Here is a 26677-nt window from a genome sequence, read left to right as displayed (position 1 = left end):
ATATATGAAAAACCAAATTTATGTGAATTATAAGTTAAAAAATTAATAATTAACTTTTACAGAAGGACTGTCTACTAATAAAATGACTAGAAATTCCGTTCACCGTGTAACATTTTGTTCCATGTAACAATTCTTGTACAAAGCGAGGTATGATTGTAGGAAAAGAGCAGGAAATACAGAGAATTTACAAGAAACAATTGACATTTATTGAGATTGAACTTGTACTATATTCAAGATACCATTTGAGACATTTCACAAAGGAACAATGTGAAATCAGACACAGTACCAGTAATACATATATATTATTTCTTTTTCAAAAAATCAATCATGGCCTGTGTGGTTTGGGGAACCTGGAACTACTCTGTCCCCCAGACTGGGTGCCCTTGTTGGGGCTGTGGAGCCTCTAGGATTTCACAGAGCAGAATTTGCAATCCAGCTAGTTCTAATCTTGCCTACTTAGTTTTCAGTGTAGTCGGGGAAAGATGAGTTGTACATGAGACAATATCATTATGAACAGGAGAAACCCAAGTGGCAGGAGCAATAGTTGCTGTTGGAGAAATGCTGCCTCCACATTTTGATTTTCTGTCTTGTTCTTATCTGCTTGATACTTGATGGTGCTTGGTACCATATTCACAATGAATTTGTGAATTCTAGGAGGAAACTAAAATTAGGAGAATGTCTCTGAATTCTCTCTTGCTTTATCTCTGAAAATGCTAAACTGAAAAGTATAAATATATTAAAGAAAAGCTCAAAGAGAAATAAAGAAAAAATGCGAAAAACAAAGCCTGCAGCATACAAAATGAGTCAGTGCCTTTAAAGCACTAGTAGATTATGGACCCCAAAAGGACTTTTGTACAACTGTTGAGAAAACAGTATGTCCACTGGGTAATGATAGACAAAAAAACAAAGGGAACCCAAAGAACTCTTTTCAGTTAAATAGTTACATAATTAAATAGACTCTTGAGTAATTTTTTCTTTATAAATGTCATTACCTTTGTGAACCAAACACCTAAACACCTTTGTTTTGATCTATTTTCTTCTAGGCTGATTTAGACCCTCAAAGACCACCAAGGCCAGAAGTAAGAATTACTAGTCCAGAAGAAAATGAAAACAACAAACAAAACAAGGACTATGCTGCCGTGGCATAGAAGATTTTTAAAAGGAGAGTATATGGATCACAAGAAAAATGAAGGGTTATAAAACTTGAAAGATAAGCACATAGTCATTTCTGAATATAATGTGACACTATGGTCGAATACTACCTACTGAATTTTAACATTAGAAGCATACTGGAAAGACCAGATAACTTTAAATGGCTACTAAAGGATAATTACTTATTTTATTGCATGTGTTTTAAAAAGTCATATAGAAATATTAAATAAGAGGGACAGAGTAGAATTTGCACTGTAAGACAATTTGCCACTTGTATTTGTAAAGGATGAAAAATAGGATCAGTCTTATTGTACGCTTTATTATAAATTTAGAAGGCAGTTTATTATAAAGAATTTTTGTCTAGGAAGGCATAGAATTTTAAAGAACTGGTAATAGGAAAGCATGTACTATTTTCTTAAAGCAATAAACTCTTGAATGAACAAATTGCGATTTACTTTCAGACATAATTTGGAGACGGCAACAGATCAAAATGTGTCCATGATTTGTTAACATGCCTTTCTTTCTTCCTCCTTAGCCAAAATCCACCTTAAATGAACTACAAAGACAGTGCGAGGTGTTCATTTTGGTGGGAGGAAACATTGGTTCAGAGTGTTAGTGACTGGTATTGCCATGCCCTTCCTTCAGTGCTTTCAGGCTTGCATGCTTGTGGCTGCAATGGTGCACACTCAGGAAGGAATTGTAAAGGAGCACCGGTTATATTATAAAGCCTGGATGTATGGTTTGCAGATAATGGAAATCCTATGGATTTTCACTGATCCAGCCTATCTTTACTCATAATATCTCTCACTTCTCTCTCATGTTATTAAATTAGAGAACCTGATATTGGCTATTCCAAAGATTAAATTATTTTCAAATAGTTTTTAACAAAAATAAAACAGTGTATTAGGAAGAAAAAAGTAGACTATATGAAGAATTTGTGACTACTCAATTTAACTTGTTTTTTGTCTTATTTCTATTAGGACTGTTTTACTATATTTTTGCCCTAGGGATATCAGCAAATATTTACTTTTCCTAGCATGATATATTTAGAATTTCAAGCAAATTTCTTTATAATTAGAAGGCATCTGATAGATATTGTTGAGAAAAACTTTAGAAGTTACTATAATGAAACCAATGCCTGAAGCACAACTTCGTGGACTGATTAAATTGATTTATAGTTGCCTTGTGAGGCATACATGGGGAAAACATAAAAACAATTTCATTCTTTTTTTGAATTCTTAAGAGATGTTCTTCCATAAATATAGAAATAATATATTTTTCTTAAAGGATATATTTTTAATGATGTGGAAGTTGTAAGCTTGAAATTTTAACTTCCAGTGCTTTTCTAAAATTCATAATTATAAGTTTAAAAGATTTTTTTCTCTTCCAGGTTTCATTTGGAATAAAGAGTTGGCAGTTATATAAGTACTTTATAATACTATAGAAAATAGATGTGTTTTTTCTTAACACAATTTTAGTATTTTCCACAGATCAGAAGTGTAAACAGAGATGATAATGTAACAGTATTTGGAAGAGATAATGACACAAGGATATAGTGATCTGGGAGCATGAATTATAAACAGGGGTACTATGTTTCTGGTATAAAATCTAAATTGTGCTTTCTACTAGCCTTTTTCAAATGGGATGATATAAAGTGCTGTGGGCTATAAGCAACAATCTTGGGTTGCTAGGCGAATAGACCAATTGGTCGTTGTTATTATTATTATTTGAGATGAAGTCTGGCTCTTGTCGCCCAGGTTGGGTGCAGTGGCACAATCTCGGCTTATCGCAACCTCTGCCTCCCCAGTTCAAGTACCTGAGCCCCCCGAGTAGCTGGGATTACAGGCGTCCACCACCACGCCCGGCTAGTTTTTGTATTTTTAGTAGAGACGGGTGTTTCACCATGTTGACCAGGCTGGTCTCAAACTCCTGACCTCAGGTGATCTACCTGCCTCAGCCCCCAAAAATGCTGGGATTACAGGCGTGAGCCACCGCACCCAGCCCCAATTGGTCTTTTAGTATTACATATGTACACTATTACTGGGTCTGGAGTTAATGATTTCAAATAGTTTATTAAAATAACTGATTAAATGTAAGAAATTATAACTAATTATCAAGGTGATTCTCTTTACTTCAATAGAGAGTTTCTCTTTCTCTTTTCCTCCTTTAATAAAAATATATTTTTTTCTTGTCCTTTTATTCGTTATATTATGAAGCTTAGGTTTTAGGAAACTCCTTGAGCGTCATTTTAATGATGCACAACGTTGATATTTTACACGAATAATAACGTTTGGTATTTTAAATATACTTCAAGGAGGTAGTTGGCCACAATAACTGCACCAAAAAACCTTAAAAATGGGGACATATTCATCCCTTGTGTGTGTATATTTTACCACCTGTTGACAAGATACAATTGTGACCTATTTTGAGGGGACGAATAACAACTTATCACTTTAAGACACTTTGCAAACATGTTACTAAAAAAAGGTGCCTACCCAAGGAAAAAATCATTCACTGGGAATTAAAATTGTGGATGTTACTTCAGAGATGACTTTAACATAAATGCTAAAAGTTCATTCACCTCGCAAATGTGGCAGTTTTATCTGTGGGGAATGGTGGTCTCTGTAGCAGACTAGCTCCCCAAATTAAATGAAACTCATTGACAGACCTGGGACCATTTATGTGAGTGGACAGATAAGATCTTGGTTAGACTTCATGTACTGTTTTCTAGAGAGGGTGCTATGGAAAACTTATGATGCTTTTATGTGATAACCAATATAATGCTTTAAGGTGTTAATTCTTTGTGATGCTATATACATAGTTTTTATATTTTTATGAAACTACTTTGTTAAACTTATCTGGATTTTAAGACGCTTGTAAACAAATGATTAGTAAAATTGGGGCATTAAGAATTTTACAGAGCAAATAAAGAAGATTTTGACAAAAGTCATTTTGAGGCTAAGGATGTTTTACCTGGGTTAGCTTCTGTTAAAATAGCTATTGAGTGCCCATTGACCTATAGTTATAAAATATGATACTATGACCATAAAATAACTTTTTACTTGTTATTCTTCTCTATGACCTTAGGATGACATTTTTTTTTCTATGCCTTTTTGGGGGAATATTAGGATGCCACACTCATAGGAAAAGTGTGATGCTACCATGCCTCCTGTTTTATTACAAATGTGTGAATTCTTGCTATGTGGTGTGTGAAGACAGAACTATCCCATACATATGTGGTTCAGAGTGAGAGATCTCTAGGCTCACAGTTGTGAACCATATTACTATAGTATTATTCATGCTAACTCTTCCAATTTATAGCTCATAAACTAACGTCTTCAACATTTTCATTGAATGACCTACCTTATACACAAAGAATAAAGTTCATTCACCTAGAAAAAATCTGCATTTAAATTAGTGACTGCAAGACAACAGGAAGCTTTCTTTCATTTTTTGTTCAACAAACAGCAAAAGCAAAGTTTGAAAAGTAGATTAATTGATGAACAGAAAGCATCTCATGGAAACTGTTGCCAATCTGAACAGAAATATAGCATGAAGACATAGATATGTATCAAATACTTATACAGATGCACTCACACACTTTAAAACATTAAAAAGGCCTCCCGAGGCACAGCGTTATTCATAAAACAAAGCTCTTTTGGGTGAAGTTGAGAGAAGTGATGAGTTAAAACGTGAGAGGAAATGCTAAGAAATGATATATATGATGGTGCTTTAAATCTTGATTTCCTAAGACTTTAAGAGATTTAAAATTCTTCTCCAAATAAGAAAGAAACCAGCATGTCAATGAAAAATGTATTCTCGGGAGGTGTTGAAACAAATCTGGTTTTTAAAATGTGATATATCACATAAACCAAAACAGAAACCAAGACATATATATCTTGTTTTCCTAAAGTAACTTCAGAGCATGGGTCCTTTCCATCAACCTTAAGCACAGTACATTTCAGGTGCAGATTCTTTTATACCAACACGGACTCTGTTATTACTGTTTGTGACCGCGTGTGTGCATGTGTGATTTACATAGATGTATCAGGACTCTCTTTCATACCAGTTAGCTAGGTGTATCACAAATGGAATGAAAGACCTACTTATTGGTCCACTAGTTTATATAATGTTCAGGTTCCGTGCAGAAGCATTTTGGCATTCTTATGTTAATATAATGTACTCCAGGAATGAAACCTTTTTTGTTTGTTTGTTTTTGTTTTTGTTTTTTTGAGACGGAGTCTCGCTCTGTTGCCCAGGCTGCAGTGCACCAGTCTGTAGTGCAGTGGCGCGATCTCGGCTCATTGCAAGCTCCGCCTCCCAGGTTCATGCCCTTCTCCTGCCTCAGCCTCCTGAGTAGCTGGGACTATAGGTGCCCGCCACCACGCCCAGCTAATTTTTTATTTTTTATTTTTGTATTTTTAGTAGAGATGGGGTTTCACCCTGTTCACCAGGATGGTCTCGATCTCCTGAGCTTGTGATCCACCCACCTCGGCCTCCCAAAGTGCTGGGATTACAGGCGTGAGCCACTGCGCCTGGCCAATGAAACCATTTTTTAAAGGTAAGTCTATTATTCTAAGATGATGAACACATACAGTTCTTTGTCCTTAAATATCATTTTTGTAAATACCATAAGATTTTTCCTTTTTAAAACATGTCAGGGCATTTAGATGGGACTGATTTTTGTTTTCCCTACATGAAATTTGTATATTTCCTCCCATGAAGTTTGAGTGACATGAATAGGAAATATAAGAGTGTTCCCTTATGTTGATAAGGAAAAGGATACTGTTTTTTGAAGATGCATAACATCTTGTAGGATGTGGGGAGTTAGGAAAATTTTTTAAAATGTCTGCATTACTGTAAGGCATTTATAAAATCAGGAGGTAACCAATGGAGCTCCATTGACTTATGCCAACAATGACTTCAGCTTTACTCTAAGAATGGGACCAAATGAATTCTCTGTAGTTTTATCAGCTTCAACCATATAGTTCAATTGTGTTTCATTTATTGTCACTAATGCAGTGACATATGGAAAGGGGGAATGATTGTAGTCATTCTTAGAAGAATTTTCAAGAAAGCTTGTTTTGTCTTTTGCTTCAGTGTTTTTTCTTGTGTTTTAAATCTTTAATGGGTACAATGATAATGGGTGAGTGTTGATGTAAGTAAAGATTAAATTGAGCTCATTGTTTTTATATAATTTATTATGTTTAGAATGTCTCTTTAAGGAAAATTATTTTTGTTTTGATCAAAAAATGAGCATTTAGATTTTTCTCTATCAGTGCATGCTCTAAAGTGCAGAAGTTTACTCTCTTTTGAGTAGATAGACCTACATTCTATATAATCAAAATGTGTTTAGATGGTTTATTGCTTGTTTAGGATGTTGTGTTGCTAACATTTCATGTATTAATCCTTTTTACAGCATTTTTTTCACAAACACTAGAAACGTTTTTGACTTAATATCATGTAGAAATTCAACACATTAAAAGATACTTCTGTTTCTGTTTGGCATGGATATTCAGCTTCATTATGTAAAGAATTTTTTTTTTTACAGTTTCACATACCTGATGTTTATTTGATAAAAATTTTAGGTATATTCAAAATGTCACCATTATTTTATGAAATAGTTTTATAGAAACATAGGTCCAGAATTTTTATTATAAAGGCATATTTAAAAACAGAATAAGGTACATACATTACATGCTTTTTGTGTACATATATCTATAGGAATCAATTTACAATTTTCCAAAAACATTTTGCTTTAGTTTGTGGATATTCACTGCTTTCATTCTATTTTTGAATTAAATAGTTTTGCTATTTTCTCTATGTTTGAGAAACCAACAGTTAAGCACAAGCATTTTGTTTTATTGATATAACAAATGTGTGACTGAATCCCATGACTAAGAGTACATTAATATATTTCTTGTGCACATGATCAGTTTATCTTTGTTATTCCATATAAGTAAAAAAAAAAAAAAAAAAGAACAAAAAAGCAAGCCTCCACAACAAATGAGGCATCTAAATTGCCAGAGTCAAATCTCTTTAGACTACATGGTTAATTGACATTAGAAACTTTCTACCACCAACAATGTAATTTCTACAAGGTATTGCAAAATTGCTAGCATGTGTTTGTTGTAAAATACTTATTTATGAAAATAAACAGCTTTCCTGCAGGTCTCCAAGTGTTTTTTTTTCCCCCCTGGTGGGACTCTATTAAATCCTTGTATAGGATTCTCAAATGCCCTCATAATCAAATTCAGTCCTTCATTAAAAAGAGAAATGATGTAGGATGTCCTACGCTTACCTCACTTTTGGTTGATTTAACAAATTCATTGCTTTAATAGTAACAGAAATCATTTTAAAAATACAAAGACAAATACACATTAAGTTCAAAGCTAGATGAGGCAACTCCCATCGGTTACACTATATTTGTTCTTTTTGGCTACAGGTAACTGTCAGGATTGTCCTGGTTCTCTTTTAATTTCTGGCTACTAATTTAGTGACTTCTCTTAATTCTTTCAATCCCTAAGATCTCCCTGAGCAATCTCATTCACAATCATGATCTTGACAACTACCTATGTGCTTTCGACTTCCAAATCTGTATCTCAAGGTTGGGCTTCTCCCTGGGAGCTGCAGACCTATGTATATAACGTTCAGTTGGATATCTTATAGTTACTTCCAACTCAAATGTTCTCTTCTCTTGAAAATACCTGTTCAACATGTTGTTGATTTCTACAAGCGGATCTCGTATTCAGTACCTTACTGAATTTTTTTTTTTTTTTTTTTTTGACATGGAGTCTTGCTTTGTTACCAGGCTGGAGTGCAGTGGTGCGATCTTGGCTCACTGCCACCTCCACCTCCCAGGTTCAAGTGATTCTCCTGCCTCAGCCTCCTGAGTAGCTGGGATTACAGGCACCCGCCACCACGCCCAGCTGATTTTTGTATTTTTAGTAGAGGCGGGGTTTCACCATGTTGGCCAGGATGGTCTCGATCTCTTGACCTTGTGATCTGCCCGCCTCGGCCTCCCTAAGTGCTGGGATTACAGGCGTGAGCCACCGTGTCTGGCCCTGAACTACTTCTTAGAAGTGGTTTGTAGTTTCTGTAGGACTTTAAAAAAGACAGTAATATTATCTGCAAAAGTAACATTTGTTTTTTCCTGTTTTGATCCTTAAAATTACTACTTTTTTTCTTATCTTATTGAACAAGCTATAACCACTAGCACATATTGGATGGAAGCAGCAATGGCAGATATTTTTGTCTTCCCTTAACATTGAGGGAACGCTTCTAGTATTTAACATTAAGTGTGATGTTTGCTGATGTGTCTGGTAGATGCCTTATTTCAATTTACTGCTAGTTTTCTAAGAGTTTTATTTTATTTGAAAACTCTGAGTTCATGAGTTATGAATGAATTTTATGAAACTCTGCATCCGTTAAGATTGTTATGTTTCTCCTTTAGTTTTTTTTTTTTTTTTTTTTTTTTTTTTTTGAGACGGAATCTCGCTCAGTCGCCCAGTCTGGAGTTCAGTGGCACGATCTCGGCTCACTGCAAGCTCCACCTCCCGGGTTGACGCCATCCTCCTGCCTTAGCCTCCCAAGTAGCTGGGACTACAGGCGCCCGCCACCACGCCCAGCTAATTTTTTGCATTTTTAGTAGAGACGGGGTTTCACTGTGTTAGCCAGGATGGTCTCGATCTTCTGACCTCGTGATTCACCCGTCTCGGCCTCCCAAAGTGCTGGGATTACAGGCGTGAGCCACCGAGCCCGGCCTCCTTTAGTTTTTTAAATGTTGTAAATTACATTACTTTGTTCTCTAATGTTAAACTGTTCTTACGTGCTTAAGACAAACAATAATTGGTTATATATCATTTTTACATGTTTCTGGATTTGATTTGCTAATATTTAGCATATTTATACCTATGTAAATGGAATTGATCTATTTTGATTGTTTTCATACATCCTCTTTTCTGGTTATGGTAGTAAGGTTATGTTAGCTTCATAAAATAAGGAAGAGGGCTTTCTACTCACTAAAACGTTTGTAGGTTTGGGTCATCTCTTTCTTGAGTGTTTCATTACTTATTCAGCCTGGTATTTGTGTGTGTGTGTGTGTGTATATGATTAAAGTGGTTTTTCTTTTTTAAAATTCAACTTCTTTTCTGGTTACCTGTCTATTCAGGTTTTCTGTTTATTGGCAATCCGTATTTCTTTAAAAAATTGTTCATTTCTTTCATATTTTCAAATTTATTTGGCAAAAGTTATTTATGATATTTTTAGACCTTTTAAAAACTCTTGCCTAAATGTAGTCATGTTCTCTTTCCATTTCCAATATTGTTTACATCTGCTTTTCTGTTTCTTGTTCAATATTGCCAGATATTTGTTTTTATTAATGTTTTCTAAAACAACACATTTTTTAATCCTTTGTACTATTTTTTTCTATTTCCTTATTGCTCTTATCAAAAATACTTCCTTTCTTCTGCTTTCTGTGTGTTTTCTATAATTCCTTAAGTTGAATGCCTTTCTAATTACATTTTGGCTTTATTCATTTCTAACATGCTTTTGAGGCTATAAATTTACTAGTGTGTATCATATTAGCTATAACCTCAGATTTTGATGTAAATTATTTTTTATGGTCATTTGGCTTTAAATAGGTTTTGTAATTTTCTGTTTGTTCATTGACTCATGGGTAAATGTGTGCTGTGAGTGCTCTACCCAGATCCCATTTCACTCGGCTGGTGCACCCACCTGTCAAATGCTATGTGTGTTCTTTCACTTTAGCACAGCCACTGTAACTATGACAAGTCCTTGCACTGGCAAGTGGCACATAGCTGACCAAGATGGTCACAACTACACCTAGGGATGCTTTTTCATCACCTCCGAGTGACTGTTTACTTGCTTCAGAGAATTGCCCACAGTCGAACAGAAGCTGCCTTGGCCGGGATGTTCCCTCCTTGCATTAATAGCTTGCAGTCAACAACAGACTGACCGAAAAAGAAAGGTGTCATCCCTTTGCTTCAAGGTGGGACTAACTCTGATGCAGTGTGTGCATTGGAGTTGCACACTCTGCATCCCTTTGTCTCAAGATGGGATCAGGCTGCAGGTACTTTTCGACTACATCTTGCAATACTTGTAATCTGCATCTCGGGCCACATCTTGCTTTACTTTCCCCTCCACCCTGTCCTGCTTCTCCCACTCCTCTTATGAACCATCCCTCAATAAACTATAGAAGAATCCCCATCTCAGGTTCTGCATCTAGGGGGCCCAACTTAAGACAGGGTATCAGAAGAGCTTAGGCTTTGGAAATAGATTTTTCAGGATGGAATTCTGGGAATGGATAACTTGCGGGCCTGACAGCAATGGATATCTCATCACTGGAGGTAAATGGAGTTTTGATAGTCTCTGGCAGGTTGTAGCAGTGTGGTTGTGAAGATTTTCATCTGCAGCAAACTGGGACAGTATATAGGTTGAAAGGGATGCACTAACTAGCGCAATGCCTGTGGAGTTTGGAGTGTAAACCAAAAAGGGACTGAGACAGATCTCAGTTGATTAGAAGTTTATTTTGCTGAGGTTGGGGACGTGCCTGGGAATAAGAACAAAAGTTACTGTAGGATCTGTGACCGGTGCTTTTTCCCTAAAGGATTTTGGAAATTTCAGCATTTAAGGGGAAAGAGCAAGCAGGAGGGGAAGAAAAAAGTGAGGGAGGGCAAGCAATAAGGCAACTGATTATAGTCTTGTGAGCCTTTGAGTAGTACTCAGTGAATCTACATTTTACGTGATTAAAAAGACAGTAGGGGAAAAAGTCAATTAGGCATTTGTCTCGCACTCAGTAAATCTATGTTTCACATAAGATAAAGTAAGCATGTGAAATTACAGCTATCTGGGAACAAAAGAAAAGCAGTTTTGTTGTTGTTTGTTTTTGGTGTGACTCAGCTCCCAAGCTTAACTTTCCCTTTGGCATAGTGAGTTTGAGGTCCTGATATTTTACTTTTCTTTCACAGGAGGTATGTGCAGAAATAGTAACTCTAAGGCAGATTATGGAATTAGGTTGCTTTCACTAAGCATGCTTTAAGAATTGAAAAACAAATGACAGACTCAGTTCTATTAACCATTCAAAGCCAAGCGTGAAATTCAGAGGACTGCACTGGTAACACTTAAAAGAATACTTTTCCCCCACATTCAAAAGCAGATAGAGCTGAAGATCAGAACTAGTACTTAATAAGAGATACTGAGTTCTCAGCCTAGGCAAGTTTCCCCCAATGTCAAGTCCTTAATGGGGAAGGATTAGAACCCCAGGACTTGGTGTAGGACAATCAGGGTACATGCACTTGAGAACTTGGAACCTCCTCCACTTTCCTCTGAACCATTTGCATGTGTGGAAATGATCCGTTCTCCTTTGTTGGAAGGTAGAGGCCCCTCATTACCTGAAGTCTATGCAGAGGCCTCAAATGGGAGCAGAGCCCACTTACTAGAAAATGCTTACCCTCCTGCAAGAAACAGGGTGGCATGCCTAGAGTTAATTCTGAGGGTGTTGGATCAACTGGGGGAAGAGTATATAACTGGATAAGGAAGAGTTTGTAAATTTGGGGCCATGCCCTGGTGACACAGGATTTAACCCCCCCAGCAAAGGTCCTGAAAGACGGATCTCATGTGCTGCTGGGATGACTCTTGGAAGATTGCAAAAAGCACATGTTCCAATTACATGAAGTAGAGATGCCAGACTGTGATGGCAGACTATGGAGGAAGGGATCAAAAGGCACAATGATATGAGCATGCCAGATTGAGTCTCCTATATAAAACAGAGAAGTGTTAGGAGAGCTTGCAGGCACAACATTTGTCAAGGTGTTCAGTGTACTGGTGAACACCAGCATTTTAGAGAAGCTCAGTAGTGGCTATACTAGATAAGGTGGAAAGTAGGAGATGCCATTGGAAAACTGAGTTCTCTAGCAGCAGTAAAGATAATAGGGATCCCAGAATAGCACTTAACCATCGGAAGCAAGGTGGGAATTATTATGGACAGCAACATTGGAATGACAACCAGAAGGCCTTGACTTGCAGGATCTGTAAAGATGGTCAACAGGATATAGTGTTTCTAAAGGCAAGATGTATGGGCAGCTATCAAGGGTGTGCTTAATGTATTTTATCAAGTGGAGTAAAGAATGGTTGAGCAGAAGGCTGAGGTCAGCTGTTCCAATAAACAGTGAACATCCTTTGGCTGGGTTTCATCCTGAACTATTTTTTAGTCAGAACCCATCAGCTGAAGAAGCTGGGTCCTTACGAGGAGGACTCAGAAACACCCTGGCATAGGCAGTTTAGTAATTCCTCAAGTCCTTCCCCAAAGTTACCTACAAGCCAATTCCTCAGATAATCTAGACACTGACAAAAGGGAAATGCAAAGCTTTTTTGAGCACTGTTGGATTCCAAGTTGACACTGATTCTTGAAGACCCAAAGTAACACGTGGTCTCTATTACAGTAGGACATATGAGAGTGAGATAATAAATGGAGTCCTCACCAAAGTCCATCGCACAGTGGGTTCTCTGCATTCACGGACCCAGTGAGTGGTCATATTTCTTCAGTCCCAAATGTATAATCAGAATCACCATTGTTAGCTGTTGACAGAATCTTCACACGTGAGTCCCCATGAACTATAGCTTTTCTTATTTTTTATAATTTTAAGCTGTCTTCTACTGGAAGGACCTATGAATCATAGAATAAGAGGTATTATAGTAGAAAAGGCCAAGTAGAAGCCTCTGAAATGCCCCCTCCCAGACCAGTAAAATAAAATATCACATATTGAGGGAATGGAAGGTATTAGTGCTATCCTCAAAAATGTAAAGGATGCAAGGGTAGTAGTCCCCGTTACATCCCTGTTTAATTTACTAGTCCGGCTACAGCAAAAAGTGAATGGATCATGGTGATGATAATGTACTACCATCACTTAAAGTAGTAGCCTCAATTACAAAAGCTTGTGCCAGATGCAGTATCTTTATTAGAGAAGATGAACACAGCCTCTGTTCGTTTTATGTGGCTATTGTTCTGGGATAGGCGTTCTTCTCAATTCCTATGAGGAAGGAGAATCAGAAGCAGTTTGCATTTCAATGGACTAGACAAATAAATTCATGGTCTTGCTAAAGGGCTATGTTTTTTCTTTGGATATCACTACTACTGTGACAGCACTTTTTGGTTAGTGTGAGAATAGCCATAACTTTTTTCATTCTCTTTCATCCTTTCTGTACCATTATAAGAGTATGTCTTTTAAATGGCAAATAACTGGATTTAAAAAAATTAATCTATGAATCATTTTCTTTTATATAGGAAGTTAATTCAATTTACATATATTTTGACTTCATTCTATTTTGCTATTTCTATTTTTCATATTTTCTCTCCTAATTCTGGAAAATTCTCAGATACTATCAAGTATTACCTCATTTCACTTTTTCTCTCTTTTGTCTCTTTTTGGATACACAGAGGATATTTAATTCTTTTTCCAAGTCTCAGTCTTTCTTTTATATTTTTATTCATTTATATCTTTATTCTGGGTTATGGGTAATCATTTCAGCTCTTTCTTCAGTTCCTTAAATCTTTTTTTAGCTGCATCCAATCTGCTGTTTTTTTCTTTCATTTTGTTTTTAAGATTAATGACTATGGTTTTCATTTTTAGAAGCTCTATTTGGTTTTCTCAAATTTGGTTTTCTTTTTGTCTTTTCAGATATCTTGTTCTTTCATTACATTTTCTACGCCTTTTACAATTTTAATAATTTTGAACATATGTAAATATTCAGTTATAGATACCCACACTTTTACAAATTATATTTGTTTCCTTAAGTGCCTGTTCTCCCATCTGTTGTGTCTGCTCAGCTTCTCTCATCAGGGTTCCTTTCCTTGTATGGCCTGCACGTTTTTATTGTGGGCTTATCTTTGGATTCTTTGCTTGCATGACACGTTTATACTCTGCGTTGTAGAAGTCTTTCACATTTCCTTTTGCCAATGTCCTAGAGCTTTCATGGTTCTTAGACCAATATTATGTCTATTCTTTTGATTTGGGAGTCCCAAACTACTTGGGTAGTATATGTTTGAGACCTGCATGTTATAGAATTGGATTTGACTTGAATAGGTTTTTTTTTTTTTTTTTTTTTTTTTTTTTTTTGTAACTACCAAGAGGCTAGGGTGGATAGCAAGAAGTCTTGTTTCCATGCTGTTTCTAGGAGCCTTGGAGAGTAGGCTGTTTCTAATTTGCCATTCATAAACTAATTCGCCCGGCTTCAAGCAATTCAAGCAAGTCCAGACTGTTGCATGAGGGAACCTATGTTAGGGAGAGGTCTCATATTCTTTTTTTCTCACTTTAAAAACCTGTGTTAAGGTATTTATTAAAAACTCATAACTAGCATTACATTTGATGGTGAGAGTGTATGCTTTCTTCCTCAGATTAAACACCACATATTCTCCTATCACAGTTCTTGGTCCTTAATTCAAAGTAAAATATCAAATAACAGCCAGAAATAATGACAGAGTAAAGGACAATGCATGAAAGTAATAATCACATAAAACCATACTTCATGAGAAAATTTACGTACTTAAAAATTGACACCAACTCTTTTTTTTCCTTCTTTTTTGAGATGGAGTCTCGCTCTGTCACTGAGGCTGGAGTGCAGTGGCATTGTGTCGGCTCACTGGAACCTCTGTCTCCTGGGTTCAAGCAATTCTCTTGCCTCAGCCTTCTGAGTAGTTGGGATTACAGGCGCTCACCACCACGCCTGGCTTTATTTTATTTGTATTTTTAGTAAAGACGGGATTTCACCATGTTGGTTAGGTTGGTCTCGAACTCCTGACCTCAGGTGATGCACCCACCTCGGCTTCCCAAAGTGCTGGGATTGCAGGCGTGAGCCACTGCACCCAGCCAACACCAACTCTTTATTAGCAAAGAAAACAAAGTTTTATACACCCAAATTGAGAAGTTTTTGTTATAATAACAGACGGAATATATAAAATGAGTGAGGATATCCAGAAGCTGTCACAAAAGTGAGTAAAAAAATCCCGACAATTAGCAAAGACTCATTTTTCAATGGCCGATTAATCGCAGAACTATTAAGCAACTATATAAAAATTAAACCTACCTATATATAAGAAGTACATTTAAGGCCAGGTGCAGTGGCTCACATCTGGGATCTCAGCACTTTGGGAGGTCGAGATGGGTGGATCACCTGAGGTCAGGAGTTCGAGAACAGCCTGACAAACATGGTGAAACTGCATCTCTACTAAAAATACAAAAAATTAACTGGGCGTGCTGGCAGACACCTGTAATCCCAGTTAATTGGGAGGCTGAGGCAGGATAATCACTTGAACCTGGGAGGCGGAGGTTGCAGTGAGCTGAGATCAAGCCACTGCACTCCAGCCTAGGCAACAAAATTGAAACTTTGTCTCAAAGAAGTACATTTAAATTCACACAATGATTCAACACAAGAACACCACTACCTGTTAAACTCCTATACTATTGCTCATGTACAGAATTCCCACCTCAGTGTTGTCTTGCAAAAGCAGTGAAAATCCATAGTCCAGAGACCCTCTTTAATAATGAGCCATTGATAAACACAGTACATTTATGAGTCGTATAACATTTTGTTCATGTTTTGAATTTTCTTAAGAATTCTACAAAAATTAATTGGCATCAGGTTTTCCATATTTATAGACTTTCATTCCAGTAGTTTTCATGTAATTTTTAAAATAATTGTTAACATTGAGAACTTTCCAGTATTTTCCATACTGCCAGGGTTTCAATCAGGTGTGCATTCTTTTTCTTTTATTCCTTTTTTTTTTTTTTTTGAGATGGAGTCTTACTCTGTTGCCCAGGCTGGAGTGCAGTGGCATGATCTTGGCTCACTGTAAGCTCTGCCTCCCAGGTTCAAGCAATTCTCCTGCCACAGCCTCCTGAGTAGCTGGGATTACAGGCTTGTGCCACCATGCCCGGGTAATTTTTGTATTTTTAGTAGAGATGGGGTTTCACCATGCTGGCCAGGCTGGTCTCAAACTCCTGACCTCAAGTGAACCCCCTTCCTTGGCCTCCCAAACTGCTGGAATTGTAGGAGTGAGCCACCGTGCCCAGCCACATGTATATTCTTATAAGGTCCATCTCCAGTGTGCAGTCATGTCTTTTTTTTTTTTTCTGCCTTGCATGGGCATAAGGCTGGAGTTCCATCCCTGCTGTGTGTTAACTATCGAAGCCCTAGGCCTCAGGGTTTCTGTACAGACCTGATACCTCCTGAATTTACCATAGTAGTGGCTGAATCTTACACCTCTTGTTTATTTAAGCAGATAACTATAACATTTCAGTGGTTTAACAACATATAAATTTATATAAATATAAACAAGTGTTCACATAAAATTAAGGTGTGAGACAAGGGATGGGGAAGTGTATTGCCACACAGTTATTTAGAGAACCAGGCTGACAGGGACAATGGCACTTTACTCATGGCTCCCAGGTTGCTCCACCTGTTGGCATCCAGCCGGAAGATGGCAAAAGAGGGAGACCAGAATCACAGGGGAGCTTCTTAAAGGCCAGGCGTGGGTGAGGTGTAGTTATTTCTGCCCACATACGGTTGGACAGACCTCAGCCACATGACTCCAGCTAGATGAAAGAAAGACTGAAAATGCAGACCTGAGCTTGGCAGACACCTTCCCAAATCTACTTTTTGTTTTTTTTTTTCTGAAACAGAGTCTCACTCTGCCACCAGGCTGGACTGCAGTGGCGTGATCTCGGCTCACTGCAACCTTCACCTCCTGGGTTCAAGCGATTCTCCTGCCTCAGCCTCCTAAGTAGCTGAGATTATAGACGTGCATCACCAAAACCAGCTAGTTTTTGTATTATTAATAGAGACAGAGCTTCTCCATATTGGCCAGGCCAGTCTTGAACTTCTGGCCTCATGTGATCTCCCTGCTTTGGCCTCTCAAAGTGTTGGGATTACAGGCATGAGCCGCTGCACCAAGCCCCCAAATCTACTTAGTGAAAGAGGAGCTCACATCTTTAGAGGAGAGTGAGCCATCTGTCACTAGAATTTCATATCCATTGGATGTTAACAAGTTCAACATTTTCCTGTCTAATGGTGGGTGACCAATATTTGTTGAAATGGGTGACATGGATTTAAATAACTACCTTATAAGATAGAAAGGGCTGAAGGGCATTAGAGAAATAAAGATGAAGATGTTCAGTGGAGGGAGAGGGATCATTTCCATTTCCATTTGAGAAATCAGCAAAGACTTTGTGGAAGAAGTAGCATTTGAACTGAGATTAGGTATGTGGGTAGGATTTGGACATGCCAGCTCTGGTTAAGCATTAGGCAGCTCCTTTCTAAGAACACTCAAGTAGTGTACATGCCATGAGCAGACAATGGTGAGGTTGAATTTTTTTTTTTTTTTGAGATAGAGTCTCTGTCACTCAGTTTGGAGTGTGGTGGCACAATCTTGGCTCACTGCAACCTCCATCACCCAGGTTTAAGCAATTCTCCTGCCTCAGCTTCCTGTGTAGCTGGGATTACAGGTGCCTGCCACCATGCCTGGCTAATTTGTATATTTTTAGTAGAGACGGGGTTTCATCATGTTGGCCAGGCTGGTCTCAAACTCCTAACCTCGTGATCCACCCGCCTTGGCCTCCCAAAGTGCTGAGATGACAGGCGTGAGCCACCGTGCCTGGCCGAGCTTGACTTTTCATAAGATTCTCTGAGTCAGAATCCCTTGTTCACAGACCACCCTGGCCTTGCCAGCTCCTGCTACCTCCTTGACTCTCTTTCTCTTCCATCTCAGGTCACTTCCCTTGTCACTAGTGCTTAAGTACACAGGCAGCATCAGGTGGACTTGGTTTTAGTTTTGGCTTTGACACTTACTGTGTGACTTAGGCAACTTTTCTAACCTCTCTGAGGTGCAGTTTTTTTCCCTTATGGAAAGGAGAAATAATACTACTATGCTACTTTGTCCACCGGTGAGGATTTAAGGCAGAATGTATGTATAGCACTCGGCACAGAGTAAGCATTCAGCAGCTGTGAAATATTAATTATTAGCTTGTTTTATTCTTACTTGGTTTTTGGCATCTTCTTTTGAAACTGCTGGCAACTTTCCCTGGCATCTTTCTGCTTCTCTACTACCTACTTTTGAGCCAGAACAGTTTCTTTCTTGGTTCTTTTTCATTATTAACAAACATACTGCCCAGAGCTCTATTTTCAGTCTTGCTATACTTACGTTACCTTGATCTGCTAGATTCATAACTTTTTTTTTTTTTAACTAAAGCTGCTGATTAATTTTTAGGATGTCCCTTAGAAAAAGAGGGGAGATGGTATTGGCACTGATGGCGTGAGTATGTGTGTGTATGAGAGTAGGATGGAGCAAGCCCATTCTACGTGCTATGTAATCATCTTGACATTAGCTTTGGTAAGCTTCACAGCATTGAACATCAAAACTGTTTACATGTAAAATTTGGGGAATTTGTCTTCGTAGCTACCTTAGAGCCTTAACTATGGCTGATTCCATCCCCTGCAGCCTACATAGAATAGCCACAGATGATATGAATAGTACATTGGAAAGTTTCTATCATGTGATTGTCGTCATCTGTGAAGCGCTCAAGGTATTAGGCTTCTGGTAAAATACTAGTTGGCAACCAGATACCTGTTCAGGCGTCATGTTCGTGTGAGGATCTATATATTGTCTTCATCATCAATAAAAGGTTTATTGGGCCCTCTGCCATGTAGAGCATCATGTCTCCAGCTGCCAGAGAGTAAACCAGGCCGAAAGCAGGCTCCATATCCTGGCTTTGCTGTTCCTGTGCACAAGTGACCCTGACACAAAGAGGGGTTCACCACCGGAAAGCCTCCCATTTTCCACCAGCTGCAGTGTCACATCCTTCTGCATTTGCATTTCTGACAGGCAGTCTCCGGGTAGAAAATAAAATTTGGATGATCATTTGGGTTATTCAGAGGAGGAAGTGCAATTTTGCCCTTCATTTCTAGGAGTGAAACTTTAAGGTCCACTGAAAGTACTTCGAGGTCCATGCTGGTTACATCCAGTTTCCGAGGATATCCTAGAAAAGGTGTCTGGTTACGTGCCATGGAAATTGCTTTCCTTTCTTTGGCTGGAGACCATCATCCTCAAACTAATTTCCTGTTTGGTGCTCAATATTCGAAAGCAGGAAATTGTATTAATGAATAGGAAGCTGGAGATGATGGTGGAAATGCATTTAGAAATTTGACTGCTAGGGAAATCATTTTTGCTCCCTTAATTTATTAAAAGCCTAGATCTTATTTGGCATCTTCTTCCCTCATTCTTATTCCCATCATTAGCCATTATCAAAAGAACATTATTAAGTATGAATCTCTGCTTGGCACTATGAGTGAGTGACTGAGTCCTTGCCCACTAGGAGGACTGTAACAAAAACAATGAGAACAACAACTAGCTGCAAGAACAATAAATAGTTGCAAGAACAAAAATATCAGTATTAATCTTTACTTGATAGATACTCTTCTAAAGCCCTTACATGGATTAAAAAATAATCACTAGAGCCCTATGAGGAAGGTACCATTACTTTTATTTTATTGATGAAGTGTGTAAGACATGGAGTAAATAATTTGTTTAAAGTCACACAACTAGTAAATTGAACAGTCTAGATTCACCCCTTCTCAGCTCACATTATTAGCCACTATGTTCTGCTGCTTCTAATTTAACCAGAAAACACTAGAAAGAGTAAGCAAAAATAAAAGTGTGGATTTATTATTACACTCTAGGGTAGGCACATTTTGCAGGATGGGAGTGAGAAGGGAATTTGGGGGAATTTCTACTATCTTCCTCAAAAGCAAGCCTCCTCAGAGGAGAATATACATTTGCAACTTGAATGAAGAGTTAGGGTGAGGCTGATGGGGACATGACTGAGATTATGTCTTGGAAATAGAAACAGTGCAATGGGCCAAATGGAAAGTGGGGTGGATGAACTTGATGTGCTCAAGCAGTCAGTCCGCAAGAAGCAAGACAGTCAATACACGGCAGAGACTCAGCTCCTTGGACCCGGATTGCCCAGCCTCTTCAGCCAGTTCCACCCCATGGAAGGAATAAGCAGGCTCTGGTGCCAGCCTGGCACAGCCTCACCATGACACATCAGCAACCTTTTGAATGTCACCCGAGGCAGGTGAGTCTAAATCAGCCACCACATTCATTGAAGCTTTTGATTCCTAATGTTGGAGCAACATGATCCGGTAACATAGATTCAGGTCTAGGAAGTTCATAAAGTCAGAGTCTATTCTGGGTCTTTTTTGGGATAAATAGCTGGCTGGAAGTCACAGTCATTCTGAAAGGCTGAAAATAACTAGCACGACATTTTAATGAGTTAATAAATCTTTCTCACTGAACTACATGGAAAGACATGAAACATCACACTTTAGCTATGCACTAGGCTTAATTAAACTTGATGTTGAAAAGGTCAGTGCCCTGTCTGGTGAGTTCCAAATCACTTCAGATCCGACAGTAGGGGTGACTGTAGAGGTGAAAGCACACGTGTTCACAGGCAAATTGGGAGCCTTATGCCTCTATTGGAGCCTTAAACAGGTGTGTTTTAAATGGGCCTTGCCCCAGATAGTAACAATTAACATTAAGTGCTAGCTCTGTGTAAGTCATTGCTCTGATTGCTTTAGCTGTGTTAACTCATTTAATCCTCAACAGCAACCCCAGTAGGTACAAATTTTTAATCATTCTTGAGAGATGAGGAAACTGAGGCCCAGAGAGTTGTAGTGATTTGGCCAATGCCCTACCTTTGCAAGTCTGCAAAATGATAGAGCCAAAACTTGAATGCATACTCTGACTCCGAAGCTTGCATGCTTAACTTAACACTAGGCTCTCCTGCCTCCCTCAATCAGAGTTGAGCTGTACTCGCATAGTTAAAAATGCACACATCGGTAGGGCATGGTGGCTCACGCTTGTAATCCCAGCACTTTGGGAGGCCAAGGCGGGCAGATCACCTGAGGTCAGGAGTTTGAGGCCAGCCTTACCAATATGGTGAAACTCCGTCTCTACTAAAAATACAAGAATTAGCCGGGCTTGGTGGCAGGTGCCTGTAGTCCCAGTTACTCAGGAGGCTGAGACAGGAGAATTGCTTGAGCCCAGGAGGCAGAGGTTGCAGTGAGCCAAGATGATGCCATTGCATTCCAGCCTGGGCAACCGAGCAAGACTCTGTCTCAAAAAATAAATTAAATAAATAAAAATGCACACATCTCTTGTGGGAGATGAACACATTACACCTTCCAGGAATTCCAGTGAATGCATTTTAAGACAGGTCAAAGCATGCAAGACATTCACATGCTGCATGAGGAATATGATTCTTAACAGTATCATATGGATTGGTGCAGGTCACAGGCAGGTCTGTTTACTGAGAACAATTATTGCAGTTTCTTCAACTCGAACACCTCAATTTAGCAAACATTCATCCTGTGAATTAGATACTGTGCTAGGTGTTGGGGAGAAATATGAGTAAGGTAGGGTACCAACCTTCAGGGAGCTTGTGGATTACAGACTTGTTCTTATAAAATTTCTGGGAAGACAAAAATAGCTTTCTGGACCAATCTTTTGTTAGCTCAGCACTCTAGTTCAGTGGAATCTTACTTTCATTGCCTGCAATGGTTTAGACTGAATTCCCATGTAGTGGTTTTATTGCCTATATAATAAATAAAAATTCAATAAATAAATATGTATATTTTATTATATATAAAAATATTATATAGAATATTTCCTGCCCTTTTTTTGCATCCTGTGTAAAAGTGCAGAGCCCTATGCTAAAAGATATGCTAAATCTGGGACATATTACGCAAAGATGAGTTGTATCTACTTTCTCATTCTTTCTGACAGAATCTGTTCACAGGGAGGGAAGGCTTTGAGTCAGGCTACCTGGGTGTTAACACTAGTTGAATCACTTTCTGGCTGCATGACCACCTTGGATGACTCACTTCATCTCTCTGAGCCCAGATTTCCTTATCTGTAAAATGGAGAAAGTAACTGTAGTCATCCTTAGAATCCTTTCAAGGATAAATTATATTAAATGCAAAAATGCATAATGATATTTGTCACATTACTTGGCAAAGAGGAAGCTCTCAACACATTTTAGCTATTTCAGTTATTTTCTCTGCATTGTTCCATTTCCGAGTTCTGTTTCATCATTCAGTACTCTGAAGAGGCTGACTAGCAACATACAGACGGTAGCCTCTCCCGCCTCACCTGTTTTCCTAGAGCAGATAGAAAATTGACTTAGGGGCAAGATACAGGGTAACATTGGTTAGCGGTCCCATTATGACAAAAGCCCAACATTTCTTGTTGACATTTTCCATTTCTCAGAAGGCAAAGGAAATGATTCCTCTGATTCTGAAGTTGGTGATGTTGTAGAGACAGGGACTTGGAGAGAAAGCTAACATACCTTAAGGGTTGGGGCACAGAACAAGAACCCTCCTCTGCCCTCTTTGCATTCATTTCTGATTCAGTCGCTGCCGCACTCTCCATGCTGGCTTCTCTCTGCTCTTGTCTTCGATCCTCAAGGCTCCCATCACCTCTGGTCTGATCTTGTCCTTCTGTAGCAAACCCCACCTTCTGCGACTACTCAAACTGCTCCCCCAGTGTAGTCCTGCTACACAGCTCTAGGAGGTGCTGTTTACATTGCAGTCACTGTAAATGGTACTTCCTGGAGGTGTGTGGCTTGGTGACAGGGCTTGTTGGCCTTGCCATCTCTAGACGCTCACCCCAGGGCTCACGGGCTGCTTCAGCTAGGATGGACTTCTTACAGTTTTTCAATGTGCCTCACTCAGTCTTGGCTCTGTGTGTTTGCACATGCTGTTGCCTCTGCCTGCAAAGCTCTTCTCTCTTTCTTCCCATCATCCACTACCTCCGACCTGCAACCTCCCACAAAAAAAGAAAAAATCCCTCGTGAAGGCAAGATCACTCTGGTTAACTTCTACTCATATTTCAAGACACAAATTAAATATCATTTCCTTTGAGGCTTTCCCAGAACCTTAAACTAGAATCAATCTTTTTGTTTTAAGGTTCTGTTAATGATTGTATCCTCTTTTTTTGTAGCATCTACCACAACAGAAATTAGATTAAAGTCAGTATAAGAACTACAGGGACCAGGGCTGTGACTAGGACGGTCTTGTCTTCGTTATGTGAGTAAAAATCATCTTGCCTTACCGCTGGCTTCCTCCAGCCCTCAGAGGCAATCTCCTTTAACTGTTTGAAATTGAACTTCTAGTGGCTTCTTCCATAACTTTAAATACTATGTTTACTATTTCTTAATTTATTAATGGAGATAATAATAATTTATCTTTTTTTTTTGAGACAGGGTCCGGCTCTGTCACCCAGGCTGGAGTGCATTGGTGTGACCTCAGCTCACTGCAGCCTTGACCTGGCTCAAGCGATCCTCCTGCCTCAGCCTCTCAAGTAGCTGGAACCACAGGCATGTACCACCACACCCAGCTAATTTTTGTATTTTGTTTTTTAAGTAGAGATAGGATTTTTCCATGTTGCCCATGCTGTCCTCAAACTCTTGAGCTCAAGTGATAAACCCGCCTCGACCTTCCAAAGTGCGGGGATTATAGGTGTGAGCCACCGCGCCCAGCCTGATTTCTTACAATTAAAGATGAAGGGTTACATTTACTTTCTCTCATTTTATTCTCTCCTCTTTCCATTGTTTGTTATGTTTTATTTTTAATTCTTTCACTAAGTTATCTTTACAGTTGTAAATTATAAACTTAAGTCGTTATTTATTTTTATAAACTTTAGCCAGCTACTGCTACAGATTGATTGTTTGTATATCCACAAAATTCACATGTTGAGGCCTAACCCCTACTGTGATAGTATTAGGAGGTGAGGCCTTTGGGAGGTGACTGGGGCATGGGGTTGGAGCCCTTATGAATGAGATTTGTGCCCTTATAGGAGGCTAAAGAAACCAAATGTCCCCCCTTCCACCAAGTGACTTCCTAGCCTCCAGAACTGTGAGAAACAAATGCTGGTTGTTCATAAGCCACCCAGTCTATGGTATTTTGTTATTGCAGCCCAAAGAGACTAAGATCGTTACTCTTGACTCTTCACTAAACCAGATGAGGCTATTAGTGTCCCTACTTTTATCTCCTCATTTTTTTTTTTTATTTTGCTTTCTGAATTTTGCTAGCACTACCTTCATTTTCACATCATCAGATTTATCACACAAACAGTTCATTTTACAATCATAATTTAGACTTTTGGCTATAGTTTGATTCTGAAAGTTGAAAACAAGTAAGAAGAGCTTGCATTAGTTTGACTTTGTAACGATCGTCACTGCAAAACTATTGAGGTGACAAGATTCTGTTTTTTTCTCTGTGGGTTCAATAATCCCAGTTTCTGTTCTACAGAAATAGAATGTGTGTCTAGTGGGAAGGTCAAGTTTCCAGTGGCTTCAGTTTTCTTATGCTCTATCAATTATTCCCCATCATGTTACAACCACCATTTCTTTGTGCAGTTTATTAAAAAATTTTCTTCCTAGAGTTTCTATTGCTTTGCTCTTTTCTTCTCAATAAGAGGAACATGTATTTTCTGTAGACTCAGTTACCTCGCTTACTATCTTTTGCAGAGATCATACCTGCTCTTTCCCCAGTGTGACTTTTATCATTTTGTAGGTGGGCTGCTGTTCTCTGGGATGCTTCTTGGATCCTTTTATCTTCTGTGTCCAAAAATTTCACAAAAAACATACCTGACTTTTTGTTTTAACCATGCATATTATTGAATATGCCGCAGGCATCCTTCTTTGTCTCTTTCTTTCTTTCTTTCTTTCTTTCTTTCTTTCTTTCTTTCTTTCTTTCTTTCTTTCTTTCTTTCTTTCTTTCCTTTCTCTCTCTCTCTCTCTCTCTCTCTCTCTCTCTCTCTCTCTCTCTCTCTCTCTTTTTCTTTTTGATGGAGTATCACTCTGTCAACCAGGTTAGAGTGTAGTGGGGTGAACTCTGCTCACTGCAACCTCCACTCCGGGGTTTCACCGTGTTGGCCAGGCTGGTCTCGAACTCCTGACCTCAAGTAATATGCCCACCTCAGCCTCCCAAAGTGCTGGGATTACAGGTGTGAGCCACCGCACCCAGTCTTTGGCAGGCATTTTCAGTCTGAAGATTTTTGTATCCTATAGCTTTGGAAAATTTTTTTCTGTTATTTTACTGATAACTTCTTCCCTATTATTGTTTTCTGCTATCTTTTTCTCCTTGATTGATTTGTATGTCTTTACCAATTGTCTCATATTTTTCATTTAAAAAATTTTTTAAATTTCGTTTTTAAAATGAGGGATTATTTTACTTTCCAGGAAATGCTTTCAACTTTTTCTTTTAGTTATTTGTTATTTTGAACTACTTGATGTTCTTTTTCATAGTATTCTATTTTTATCCTATGGCTTTAATTTCTTCTTGAAGACTGATTAGATTCTTTTTAGAGTTCTGTGATTTCTGAAGTCCTTATGTTTCCCACTGAATCTGTTATTCCCTGTGTATGTGCTCAGATGTCTGATGACTCAGGTTGTACTTTCATATGTAAGGATGAAAGACCAGGTCGTTTATTCAGGACTGCTGGAAACAATTCACTCTGCTCTTGACTAGGTGGGTTTAGCTGTTCCCTCAGTCTCTTGCTGGAATGAGAAGTATGACTGGCAGCTCTGTGTCAATGGGCTAGACTCATTGGCTGGAAGATTTTGCTCTTAGATATAGAAATGGTGAGCTAGCCATCAGACTGGGTTTTTCCCACTCAAATGTTATATTGAGGGAAGCTTTGCTTTGGGGAACCCATATTCATACTCCAAACTTAGTCCTCCCTAGAAAATCCTTTTTCTTCTTACACACACACACACACACACACACACACACACACACACACACACACGATATGCAAAAACATTAGTGCCCCTATTCATCATCCCTTTATAGTGCCAGCACATTGCTTGGCTCTGAATAAAAATGCAATAATTGTTTTAAATAACCATATAATAGTAACACATAGGTTTTATGTATTTGATTCTGAGGGTTCACCACTTATTAAGATATGTTCTCTGTACCCAAGCAGCTAATGGTCATCTTCTAATGGAAGGAACAGATGTGTAAACAAATCACTACAATAAAGAGAGATAAGTGGGATAGAATGTGTTTGTACGAAGTGCTGAATTTATTGAGGAAGAGACATTAAGTCTGAGTGTGTGTGTGAGAGAGAGTGAGAAGGGGTGAGAGAGAGAGAGATCAAGGAGAAGCTGCAGAGAAAAGGTGGCATTTCTAGAGACAGAAGAACATGTTGGCATATTGGCAGAGCGTACAGCCTCTGGAGTCAGGCTGCTTGAATTCAAATCTTGTGTATGTCAGTTACTGATTATCCTTGGATGAGTTATCCTCTCTTTGCCTATTTCCTTTCCTGTAAAATGGGTGTATGATATTAGTCCTGACCTCATAGGGTTTTTTGAAAATTAAATGAATTGATACATATAAAAGGCTTTAATGATCCCTCCCACGCAAATATATGTTAGTTATTATTATT

General features: G+C 38.5%; 2 protein-coding genes and 1 non-coding gene across 4 annotated transcripts in view; 1 reads left to right on the top strand and 2 right to left on the bottom strand.

Moving 5' to 3' along the window:
- DCDC2 (doublecortin domain containing 2) overlaps window positions 1-7264 on the top strand; it is a 194541-nt gene extending 187277 nt beyond the window's left edge. The window contains exon 10 of the mRNA XM_050788232.1: window positions 1044-7264. Within this exon, the coding sequence (XP_050644189.1) occupies window positions 1044-1148 (105 nt within the window). The 3' untranslated portion in view covers window positions 1149-7264. The remainder of the gene's footprint in view (window positions 1-1043) is intronic.
- Window positions 1-26677, bottom strand: part of ACOT13 (acyl-CoA thioesterase 13) — an 812642-nt gene that overhangs the window by 524227 nt on the left and 261738 nt on the right. The window lies entirely within an intron of this gene.
- LOC126954055 (small nucleolar RNA SNORD46) lies at window positions 9921-10025 on the bottom strand. Its single transcript, XR_007725506.1, has one exon. It is a non-coding gene; the product is annotated as a small nucleolar RNA SNORD46 (small nucleolar RNA).

Source organism: Macaca thibetana, chromosome 4 (genome assembly GCF_024542745.1).
Source record: "Macaca thibetana thibetana isolate TM-01 chromosome 4, ASM2454274v1, whole genome shotgun sequence".
Lineage (NCBI taxonomy): Eukaryota > Metazoa > Chordata > Mammalia > Primates > Cercopithecidae > Macaca > Macaca thibetana.
This window is presented reverse-complemented; position numbering and strand designations above follow the sequence as displayed.